The sequence below is a fragment of the Xiphophorus maculatus genome, chromosome 18, assembly GCF_002775205.1.
Source record: "Xiphophorus maculatus strain JP 163 A chromosome 18, X_maculatus-5.0-male, whole genome shotgun sequence".
NCBI classification, from domain to species: domain Eukaryota; kingdom Metazoa; phylum Chordata; class Actinopteri; order Cyprinodontiformes; family Poeciliidae; genus Xiphophorus; species Xiphophorus maculatus.
The window spans coordinates 9,412,843-9,425,389 of record NC_036460.1 but is presented as its reverse complement, the minus strand read 5'-3'; the positions used below and the strand labels follow the sequence as shown (position 1 = coordinate 9,425,389).

At 40.3% G+C, this 12,547-nt stretch overlaps 1 protein-coding gene across 1 annotated transcript in view; it reads right to left on the bottom strand.

The window, feature by feature from the left end:
* clstn2 (calsyntenin 2) overlaps nt 1-12,316 on the bottom strand; it is a 283,647-nt gene extending 271,331 nt beyond the window's left edge. The window contains exon 1 of the mRNA XM_023351906.1: nt 11,636-12,316. Coding sequence (XP_023207674.1) covers nt 11,636-11,699 — 64 coding nt within the window. The 5' untranslated portion in view covers nt 11,700-12,316. The remainder of the gene's footprint in view (nt 1-11,635) is intronic.
* Nucleotides 12,317-12,547: the final 231 nt, after the last annotated feature.

Below are 12,547 nucleotides of genomic sequence, written 5' to 3'. Positions count from 1 at the left end.
GCTACAAGGTCATCTGTCCATAATGAGAGATTGAGACAGTTTGTTTTGGTACTAATATGTTTGAAAATCTGTTGATTCAGTCTCACAATCATTTCTCACCTTTTTCCAGACTACATGTTATAAACACTGAATATATGCATGCTGCAGAACATTCTGTTATTTCTACCCGTCCATCTGTCACTCATTCATCTGTGTTCCACCACATCCTGACCACAACACGCTGTGGGGTCCCTGTAGCCTTCCCATACAGCTCCATCCCTCCAATAATGCAAATTCCCACTCACACTGTCTGGCATGAAGACAAAGACACCGGTGCACAATGGATAGCTCCACTCAAGCAGTGCCTTGCTGAGTGTCATTGGCTTGCTCCAGGACCAAGGACAGCACATAGCATTGGCTTAGTGTGGGCCTATTATCCGCCTGTTGCAAGCGATTCCCTGTAAATGTGCAGTGTTTCAAAAGGAGGATAAAAGCAACACTCTGCTGTCAAAAACAATAGCGGAGATGCCTCTTGCAAAGCTTTTCAACAACCCCGACCTGCATCATCTCACATAAAATCTTGCCTTCAGAGCCTTGATAATACAATGTGTAAATCTAAATGTTTCCTAAGTGTTTGGCACCCTGCTCTTTTAGCTTTTGAGCTAAATATTTCTATTTATTTCAGTGACTATAAAAAGACAGCATCAGGTCTTTGATGTGAGCATAAAAGAACAGTTAAGTATAACAGGTGAAAGCTCATTAGAGCTCCTCTCCAGTGGCCTCTCTGCAGAAGAGTGGCAGACATTGCAGCATTTGCGTGCAAGCTGGACTGACACCAGGGATGCTGACAAAACTCACAAAACCCTCCACTGAATACCACAGACGAATCATGTCACATGTAGAAAAAAACTTCAGCACTAAGTGCATACATCTGGAATTGTACAATTATTTTTATCTTGGCAAGAGGTTTATATGTGTAAGAAAGCATTCAAGTTAGAATGAGCCAATGAATGGTGTGATTTCACAGGTAAGCTCTTCCAGTAAACTCCCGCTCAGCCTGTAAATGACTAGCATATGGACGGGCAACTGTTGCCTTCCTGGGGAAATGGATGGATTAATTGAAATTGAGCCCAGTGACAGACTAGCATTTAATAGGACCATGGTGCTTGTATCAGACCTCAAACCTTTGTCGAATACATGGTGCTCATGCTTCTAATGGTGTTATACATTCATACTTGGAAATGTGTGATCCTGTTAAAAGTGCTAAAGAAGAGAAGTAATGCTTATGTCACGCTGACCTGAATACATAGCTGCCTTTAGTACTGACACTGCATTAGCATTTCCCAGATCCATTCAGTGTAAGTCTGTGGATAAGTGTTCATTAAGTATGCAACTTTAGTCTTTCTGTCTAATTTTACAAGTTTAATTTTTATCTGTTACAATCAACACTTTCTTTAAGGAATACATTCTGTATTACTTTCTTACGAATCCTTCCCCTATTCTGAGAATGGGTCTGGGGGATAACAGGTCCAGGAGGGAAACACAGACAACCTTTGCATAAATTCAATCAATATTTGGCTTCCTGTACAACATAAGAGGTTATACATGTTCGTTTTTAGTAACCAAAGAAGTACTAGAACTTTGTGGCCCTTTTCTAATCTTTGATTTTTGTAAAGCTCTAAACTGTCAACACCAACTTCAGTAAATCCAAAGATGTCTTTAATAAAAAAAACATTCAACATTTGTCTCCAACATTAGTCCTGTGAGTTTTAATTATTTATAGTAGCAGCAAAACAACAACAAAAAATCTAAAGTTTGACAGAACCCCAACACAGGATCTTACCAATCACAAACAGGAGGAACCAGCAAGGAGTGACTGAAAACTCCTGACGTTTTGATTGGAGGAGCCAGGGACAGGTATTTGTGCAATCCCAGAATGAACCACAACTCTGGGCAGTAGAAGGGATAATATGTGGACTTGAGAAAAGATGGGGCAACAGATACGTATAAGACTATTGTACAGGACTGAAAACAATTTATAATTCACATTACAGTTAAAATGGTGAAAAATAATGGTATGTTCCTCAGCTGAAGATAAGCAACCAAAACCAAACATGAATACATTGTAGAAAAACAAAATAGAAAGTTGAACATTGGAGGACTTAAGGAAGACAGAAAATATGACATTAAAGTCACTTTATGTTCAAAGGAATATAGTTGTTAGTAGTTAACCTTTAGCCTGGAGCAATACTCTTAAGTACGCTTACAAGCCATTATTAAATTGTCCAAAACAAACTATAAAAATATGTTAGTCTATTCTTTTGGCACAGCAATGCTACTTAGAAGCCTATAGGGCTCACCTTGGTATCCATGAGTCTATTACTAATTAGCCAACACTTACTTCACCAGACAAAGTCACATCCTCATCGCCACTGGGCAGCAAGATATGAGTCAGACTTAACTCCTATGAGAAATATCGTGCCCATTTAAAAGTGCGAGATCTTGTTACTCCCATATTCCCTGTGTGAAAGAAAAATTTTAATATATTTTTCTTATATAGAATTATCAGTAATAGATACAGATGTTCTCTTAATTGATCGTGCAAAAGGCGTATCTCCAACATGTCAGAAAAGACCCAAGATTTGATCAAATTTGTAAAAGTGATTCTCCAAAGAACACATAGAGCATTTTTAATGCTTACTTGATATGACATTTTACTCGTTCAGTCAATAAAATATTCACCATAAAACTATGAGTTATTGTTTCTGTACAACCTTTTGTCTTGCCAAGATCAATGGCATCCTTAAATTTCTACTTGTTTCCTGGCAACAAGTCTAGGCCAAAGAGCGCATCAAGCAGCTTCCAAAAATTTAACTCTTACTTTAACAAGATATATGACAATACATATGCTGTCATATCCAGCAATTCATAACATATGTTTTATAATATGTTACAGGCAAAACAGCCATAAACAAGAGCAAAAATTGCTACATCTACATTCGTCGCCCACTCTTGTTCTGTCCACTCAAAGAGCCTGCTCTCGACTCAGTGTGCCCCACTTGTTAAGTCTGAAGATTTATGAGTCACCGAGACAAAGATCTTCAGCTCTCTCTCCCTGACCCTCCTCTCACAGCACCTGCAATTCTCTCCATCTTGTCCCAGTGATCATTTTCTCGGAGGTCAGCCACGCCCGGCTGTTGTACAGCGACAGGTCAGACGCTATCCGTCAGAGTAAACCCTCTGCTAGTCATCAGCGAGTGTGTGTGTGCGTTTCATGTGCGTCTCTCTTCATGTGTCATCACTGCACACTGAATAACAGAGGACAGTCCGCTGGTGAGATTGCACCCGAGTTAAGTGATTGGAGCGCGGGAACAAATGGATTAAAGAAGCACTGAAGAAGGTGGCAGAAGGAGTCTCTTGTATGTCTGGCAGAGCTCTTACGAGTGCATTCAGTATGGTTAGAGAGCGGGAAGGCACTTCTGCCAACTTTACAGAGCTGATTAATGTGGAGAAGCGGAGATTAAGAGTGGCAGTGAAGTGATAACATAACATATACATATTTATACATGCTGCAGTGAAAACAAGTGATTAAACTAAAGTCACTGAGCCGAGAGTAGCTACTTACACATAATTATCTATTCTTTTTGTTATAGTTTTTTGACTTTCACTTTAAAGCTTAACAGTGTAAGAAAACTTAACTGTCAAGAGAATTTGGTTATGTGAAGACATGCCATACTGAATATCCAAGACAAGATGGCAAATTATACTTCAGTCCACTGCAAAAGTCTACTGCTGCAAATTTGTACTTTTAAAAACATAACCAGTTTCATCGATCACACGCTGTTTCTTTTTTTTCCAAGAATATCTGTTTACAATAAAATTATTCAGCTTCATGCTGGTTTGATTAATCAAAGTATTTTAGATTTTGAGCTGCTTAAATGCAGCCAAGATCGATTTTAAAACTGTGAGGTACAACGTACAAAGTGGGCCCACCGTAAAAGAGGAGCAATCTCCTCAGATATATCAAATTTTCACAACAGCCTCAGAAGAGCAAATAGGTCTGAAGAGAATAAAAGGAAATTGCAATATTTCCCAAAAAAATCAGTGAAGAATTGTGTCTTTTTGGTTATGCATGTAGGAAAAAACCCAGATCTACCCTCTTTCATTGATGTTTAAATAACATATTGAGCAGACTGGGATGTAGAATTTAGGCCTTGAGCTTCTCTTACTGTTCTGTTGTGTTTTATTAAAATCATGGAAACAAACATTTAAAAAAACTAAAACTGCTCTATAGTTTGGCACCAGGAGAAGGATGTTATCAGTTAATGATTACACCATTTCTTAAACAGTGCTTACAAACCTTTATTATTTTATCATCATGACTATATTAGAAGTAATGATCAGGCTTTCTTAGTTGGTTCTGCAATTCAACAGCTACTCACTATTTTTAACTCCTCAGCAAGTTAAATAGCAATTGGCTCTTCTCAAAATTGATTGGTGATGTAATTTCCTAATTTGCATACTTGGTCATATTTGACCCTGGTTGTAGAAGAAAGGAATTTCACTGCCGGTAAGACAAAATTTGATTAAAAATACTCTGTCTAGAATTACAAATTAACTTTATGAAATGATGTATAAGGTAAATATTTTACCTGAACCTAATGTACATAAATCAGTATCAAATAAGACACTTATCGGAGGCACACAGTGGAGGAGATAAATCGTTGACTGAGGTCACAAAAATCTAGAGTTTTATTTTAGTGCAGCAGTTTCAGAGAATAAAAACATTGCATAACATTAAACATTATATATACATCCTTTGTAATCCTTAATTGAAGTGGGTATCCTCTCTGCTCTAACTGCAGGCTGGGTTTGCTGTATGACAAGGCTGCCATCGGTCAGACTGACCCCCTGTAAGTTCTTCGGACTCACAGCAACACCAACTGATCCGCTGTAACTGCAGGACGATTGGTGCTTTCAGGTGCTGTCACTAAAGTCTCCAATAACACAGAAAAAGTTGCTAGATTTATTGGTAGTCACTTTTTTGAAAAGGAGTCGCTTAATACAAGTTGGCAACAATGTATTTCAAAATAAGAGCTTAGAAGGACTCACTATCTGTAGGCTGGTAATAGTGGTCTACATTTATTTCACCAGACAAAAGTCACATTCTAACCACTGACAGCACTATGCGAAATATTTCGTCAATTTAATATTGTGGGATCTTGATCCATGACATCTCATTAATCCTGTGGTCTTAGTGTACAAAGTTTTGCAATGGTCAATATTTGCAAACAACAATATCCTACATTCAACATTTTATTAATATATCTGTGCATAGAGCTTTGAAATACCATAAAGACTTATTTGAATTACAACACAGATAAGAAACACTGCAGTTTTGATCATGTGATATTCTCTCAAGCAAAATTCCTGTAATATGATTTTTTTCTGCTTTAGAACTGACCTTTCAACCTGATCTCATCTCTCCATTCCCTGATCTGCCAATTATCCCAACCTCTCTGATTCCCTAAAGGACACTTGAGATTCCAACATGATACTGTGAATACAAAAAAAAGAAAAAATATCCTGTCTTGTCTGTGATCAAATGTTCCCACTCTCATTCTCTCTCTGTCTGTGGGCCAAATCAATGGGGCTTGGCAGCCTGAACATTTGGTGCCAAGTATGGTCAGCTGTGACCACTCAAAGGAAGCAAAGGAAGAAAAAGAAGTGAAGGAAAGATGAGACCCTACTTACTGCAAGGTGCACCGTGTTCTGTCAGCAGCTGAACTAGATGCTCTCACCCACTGTGACTCCCTTCTCTCCCACTTTCCACATCTGAGGATGTAGTAGTTAAAATGCAAGAAGCACAAAAAAATATCCACAAGAGGAATATCTTAGATACTACAGACCACAAAGCAAATGTCAACCAGAGGCTTTCAGAAAAATGAAACTGTATTTGAGGTTCACTGTGAATATTATATTTTCTAATCTTGTGATGGTAGAGTACAATAATATTTTTAGTCAGCCATGGATTTAATGCTATGTTTAATTTATATGACTATGCACTGCTCTGTAATCTCTGTATTTCACACAGCTTGCAGTCGGAAAAAAGGCTCATAACCACTTATTAGCATTTTTTCCCCCATGTACAAACCACTGTTCCTATACAGAGAACCAAATATTTACAACTATTTGTAGCCTAGATTCACATTAGAAGGTAAAACTGGAATACAATGCAATTTCTAAAGTGATAAAAGAAATTATTTTTAAGGCATTGGCAAGCTGTAAGGTATAACAAGATTTAATCTTTTACTAATGTTTAATGTTGTGCCATCTTCAGGCTAAAAAGTCATTTTAATGAGATGACAGAGAAAGTAATATCAGCATTAGAATTTTTTCTAGTTATATCTGGATTGTGTCCTTCATAAACCAGGCCTTATCACGCGCTAATTTCACTAAATCTAAACAGCCAAACTAATAAGTAATGTTTTATATTAGAACTTAGCACACATTAGTATAACAACCTGTGGAAATATCTAGAGGTTAGCAAAAATCCTAAATTTATAATGGTTGAAATTGCATAGCAATTATCTACACAATTATCTACACATTCAAAATCAGAGCTTAGAAGGACTCACTATCTGTAGGCTGGTAATAGCGGTCTACATTTAACTACTATTTAAAACTGATGTCTTAAATAGATTCAGTTGCACAACAAATATATCACTATGAAGCAGATGGTCATCTCACCTACCATAAAAGCAGCATAAATGTGTTTTCCAGCTAAGCAAATTGTTAGGACGCCCTACATTTTCTCCAAGCATCCTCGGATACACAGTAAGATTTAGGGTGGATTGTATGACGGTAAGTTAGCCAGCTGCAGGAAAGCATTCCCAAACCATTACACTTCCACCTCCATGCTTCACAGCTGGCCTGAGGTTCATTTCCTGGACTGCTGTATTTGATTTATGCAAACATATCCTCTGTTCTCAGGTCCAAATGGTTTAATTTTAGATTATTATACCAGAAGTCCTGGTCTCTGTCTGTTGTCTTCCTGGCACACTTGAGTCTGGCCTTTGTATTTTTTCTACAGAGCAAATATTTCCTTATTTCACACCACAAATGGAGGTTAAACCTAAACAGTTACTGCTTGTATAGGTATGAACTTTCATACAAACACTACCAGGTTGGTCCCATTTTATGGCTTTTGGAGACTCCTTTTAGCATGTTCTCACCTGCTCTCAGAGTGGACTTGGTGTGACAAGTAGATTTGGTTATGCTCATACATCTTCTGAATGTCTTCCACCTACAGATTTGTGTTCTGTACAGGAAAGGAGGTGATTTCAGATTGCTCTGAGACCTTACCAGACACACAAATTGCTAAAACATTCTTTCTGAAAGCCTGAGACAGCTCTTTGGATCTCACCATGGTGTTAACACTTATTGCAAGTGCCACACAGTAGCACAGCGGACTAAATATCTGAAGTTTAATCAGATTTAATTGTTCTTCTCATGTGAACCTCATGTGAATCACAGTGAATAACGTTTCCCGTATTCTGTTGCTATAAGTATAAAAACGGATTCAGCATCAGCTCTCAGAGGATTGAGCAAGCCCTCCATCTTCTGCTTTGACTCATCCACCCTGGGTCTACTTTTTGTTGCAGATCTGTGAGGGGATCACCAGCCTGAAGCGGCTCCGACGCGGCAGCCGCAAAGCTCTCCTTCCCCTGAAAAGGCAGAAGGCTGTTCAGGGCTTTGTCAAAGGAGGGGAAAGCAAGTGCTTGTAAATAAATCTGTGTTGTTCCACCGTTCCGCTGAGCACCGCGTCCCCTGGTCGGGATGAGCAGGACGAGATTTGTTCCACGTCCCGTGTCACAGCCTCGTCGGAGGATTTATAGAGTGCCTCCATAATGCACTTTCTCCCGACAAAGAGGGGGCATAAATCTACCTCTTTTTGCCCCCCCCCTCCTTTTTTATTTGCTAATGGGAACCTCGAAAGCCCCCTTGACTTGCTTTATCTCTCTCACACACAGTCACAATAGCACCGCCTTACACACCATGCAACATGTACAATACCGTATGGAGAGGTATAAATTATAAAGCCTGCCTCAATCCATCCTAGAACTTTTACTGTGGTACGTCAGAGTCCCAGCAGCTTGCTACCAACAGGCCTGGAAATAAAATCCTAGCCATTTCCATGCTTGGCAACAAGATAAAATGTAAAGTGTGTTCATCTGGATATAACAAAGCAGCAAAAAGAAGTCTCACTAACAAAGAGTCTTATGGTGGGAAGCTGAATTAAAATACACTGCTGGTAATGAGCTATCTAAATTCAGAGGTCATATTGCCTGGAATTACACAAAAGCTAGACTCTGGGCAGCACTGACAGGAGACACAAGAGACAAGAAAACTTTCTGCTACGTGGCCAAAAGAGTCTGCCCGCCGCGCGGCGACACGCTCAGTCCCGGCAAAATCGTTTGAGCCGCAGCATGCATCTGTGGAGGCAATAATTCCTTTTTAAACGACATCACCTCCTCGCCCAATTCTGCATACTTGGCGGCTGTCACCAAGTTGGATGCACTCTATCACTCACACACACACTCATACAGAGGGATGTTAAAGCTTCAAGCTCTGATTACCAACAACACATACTCAGAGTGGGCGAACACGCATATCTAGACACACACATGAATGCTCTGCCTGTGAGCAATAAAAAGGTTATGGAGGGACTCCACGGCGACGGTTATTAAAGAAACGTGCACATCCGCTCCGTGCTTTCCTGGAATGAGACGGTGGCTAAACAGGAGTGGCGGCGCTTCAAAGTTATCTGGAGAACAGCTTCGCTTATTGGCACCACACAGTCAGATTTCTCTCCTGCACATGACATGAATGTTCTATTTCAGTCCGTGTTTAAAAAAAAATAAAAAAAATTGGAATTCAGAAACAGTTCCAGTGGGAGGAAATGGGAAATGACTTGTTTCTGTCAGCTGCAACAGGACTGGAGGAAGATTGCAAGAACCAATGTAGCCACAGATAGACAGTCTGGAGACATCGGGCTCATGTTTTTGTTGTTTTGTTTTGCTTTTTTTTAAACTGCTCTGTACAGTGGCCCTGGGGAATCAATTAGAACTGTGGCGCGCCTGGTTTTTCCACCTTCATTGGCTCAGGAGTAATTTGTTTACTTCACAGTCAAGCACTGGATGGAAAACATAATAAATCCTTCCACAATATGAACCGTTGTGGTTAGACAGCAGCTAGTGAGGTTCTCATGGTATGAGATCATCCAGTAACCATACCACACTTTCATGGTATTGGTAAATTTAGTAAAAACTTTAAACAAAAACATGAAACTTCTAATTACAAAAAAAAAAGAATTCTCCTACTCTGAAAATATGTATATGCAATATTTTAATACATAGAAAAAATTAGCAAATATAAAATAATCTTAACATGTTTATTGTACAGAATATTACATTTTAGTTGTTCTGCTCTTTATAGAATAACAAGTACTTTGAGCTGATATTAGCTGATCTCTTAGTCAGGCAATCTGTTCTGGTATCGAGGAAGTGGCAGAGCATGCTAATGCTCTTCTCTGCTGCTCATTGCTGTTTTTAAGACTTGCTGGGAATACTTTTAATTTCCTGCCCAAATCAAGAAATCTTACATTACAGTTAAGAAAAACAAAATCAATCCATAAAACCTTGTATTTTTTTCAAAACAAAGAAGCAACAATTATCCTTACTGCTGCTTATATAACAATAAGCTGCTATACACCTCCTTAAGTAATGCCTGAGAGCCTGAGAATATGACAGGACTATTTAGAGTTCTACTGTTTTAATCCCTACTTTCATTATTGTGTGGTCTTCATTTCAAATCCAATTCCATAAAAATAAAATAATTATTTTTATTAGCACCCTACATAGATTACTTTTTGTTTTGCTCTGTGAACCTGCATTCAGCTACATTTATCTGAGGAAAAGCTGTAGTAACCTTCTTTCCTTATTTGTTTTTTCTAATCTGGTTTTTATATATAGCTTTTAACACTTTAAAGACTTTTTGTGTGGATCTAGACAACTAATGCTGCTGTTACACTTGAATTTCCCCTTTGCTGGACAGGAAGGCTGTTTCTACTTTATTTTGGTTTTATTCTTTCAGCCAGCTGACTGGCAGTGTGCAGCAACTGTTTCGCTCTGCAGGGAATACAAATCTGAGTATTTCAGGACTTTTAAATTTTTTTAAGGAATTGAAAACAGTGAGAAAGGTATGATGGAAAATGTAGTCATGAAGCTGTGGTATACCTTGACATCGGTAACTAGCCCATGCCTCATTCTACTATTCCAAGCCAAACAGTTTGCAAACAGTTACCTGGGTAACTCCATCGGTTTCCTAACAGGCAGCAGCCAGCCGATGCATCAATTTATTCCCGAGCACAGCACATTATAGTCATCCTGTTGGGTGTCTGCAAGTGGACGTGGGGCAAAATTCTGACCTCTTGTCCAGGTCACACAGCCTGCAGTGACTCTATTTCCATCTGTTTTTCCTCCACACACAGACAATAAACCCAGGGAGGCTGGCTGTTGTGTCAGGGAGGATGAGCAGCTTATTGCAGCTGCAGAGTCTCCTGTGCCTGCCAGACGAAACTGACAGATGTCAACTTGTTATTTCACAGCAGAAGAAGAGCTCATCCGGCGTCCAAGGGGAGTTGATTAGCACAAACCTGTTGCCACGTGTAGCAGCTTTACCCACGACACACGCTACTCTCGCTGGAGAACTGAGCAGCGGGTGGGTGAGGACTAAAATTAGTTCAGCAAGTGAAGCAAGAAACTGCCAACAGTGAGGCGCACAGTTGTGACATCTGGATGTTGTCTTGCTGTATGACTGTGGCTTTGTGGAGGGGCGGGGGGGCTACTCTTCTCATGTTTTGACATTTGTGTGAGCTAATCGGATTAGTCGGCCGTTAATAATTCATGTCATATTAAAGTTTAAGCACCAACTATTGCACAACAAGGAAAAAATGGGAATCTTTAAGTTCACTCTGTGTGCTTGTCACAGACATTTTGATCAGCACTACTTTTAGGGAAAAGATTTCCTAACATTTCCTGATCTGGACTGTCCCGACGACCAAGAGGTATCTAGCTCATCACATCTACATCATCACCATTGATGTTCCAAATTTTAAATATAAAAGCTTGCATATTCAAAAAAAAAAAAAAACTCAATTCAGCATATTTGCAGTTTTATCAGAACTTGCCTCACACCCTCTCCTTTCCTCCTACATAACTCCACCTATCAGTCTCAAACAACAGGGAAGCCCTGCAGGCGTGCACTTACTGAGCTGAATAACAACGTTTCTCCCACATCCAGCTCTTACTTACAGAAATGTGAGCTGTAAATGTATCAAAGATAGCAGATCTGGACCAAAACAGGTCACCTTGTTAAGCAGCACGGACAAGCTGCAGGAGATAAAGCAAACACCTTGAAATGCCATTGGTGATCAGGGATAGAGCAGAGATGTTATCGAGAATCGGAGAGCAATCAGCGACGATCAGCAGGGAGTTATCAGTGTCAGAGGGACATTTCTTTTTTTTTTTTTTCCTGCACACATCCATACCAACAGCTGCTGAGCCCGGAGCAGGCTGCCCTTCACCTACCGTACCTTTGGTGTGAGCGGCGCTCAGCCCCGCAGCCAGAACTGCCAACATGCACACTATCCTCGGCATCTTCTCGGTGGGAGATTCAGCAACTGCTGAAAGGAGAAGGACCACAGCGACCTCTTTCCTCCTCCTTCTTCTCTGCCTCCCTCCTTTCTTCTTTTTATCTTCTTGCCACCTTTTGTTTTCTAATTTAGCGACCGGTTCCTGTCCTTGCTCTCTTCACGCAGTGTGGAAACAGTTCACTGACAATGTGGGACAAGACGAGTGGCGTGGAGTAGTAGTAGGGAGATGGGGAGGAGGGGGGGAAAAGAAAGCCGGGTTTTCGGAGCAGCAGCCCGACTCTGACGCGCGTCTCCCCCGCAGCTTTGAGAGGCGGCAGGTGAGGTGGACTGAGCGGAGCTGAGACGGGACCAGAGAGCGGCGTACCCCGGGTACACACCGAGCGACGTCACAGGGAGGAGAGAGGTGGATTCAGTCACTTTTTTACCCCTCCCCTCCCGTTCCTGTTTTGTAGAGCATCCCAACCCACTCCAAAGATTGGACCGCTTTCCATGCACCAACCTATAACAGCTGTCTCGGATAAGCGGGGCATGAGGAGATGCGGTGAATACTTCAAAAACAGCCCTGGGCTTTCTCACTTAAATATCCCAACTCTGGATATGGAGGCAATGTTGCACTAATGAGCTCTACTTTACAATATCACAGTCATAAGACCTAAAGTATGCGTTTTAGGTAACATTAAAAAACGCAAAGCTGATACCTGAATCAGTACTAAAGTAAACAGACTTGAAATTAGAACTGGCCCAAGGCATAAACGAAAGAAGCTTAGATCTCCCAAACCATTAGAAACCTCCCATAAATGCTTGAGTTTTGATACAGTCCACATCTAAAATGTTTGTCTGCTTTTGAAGGAT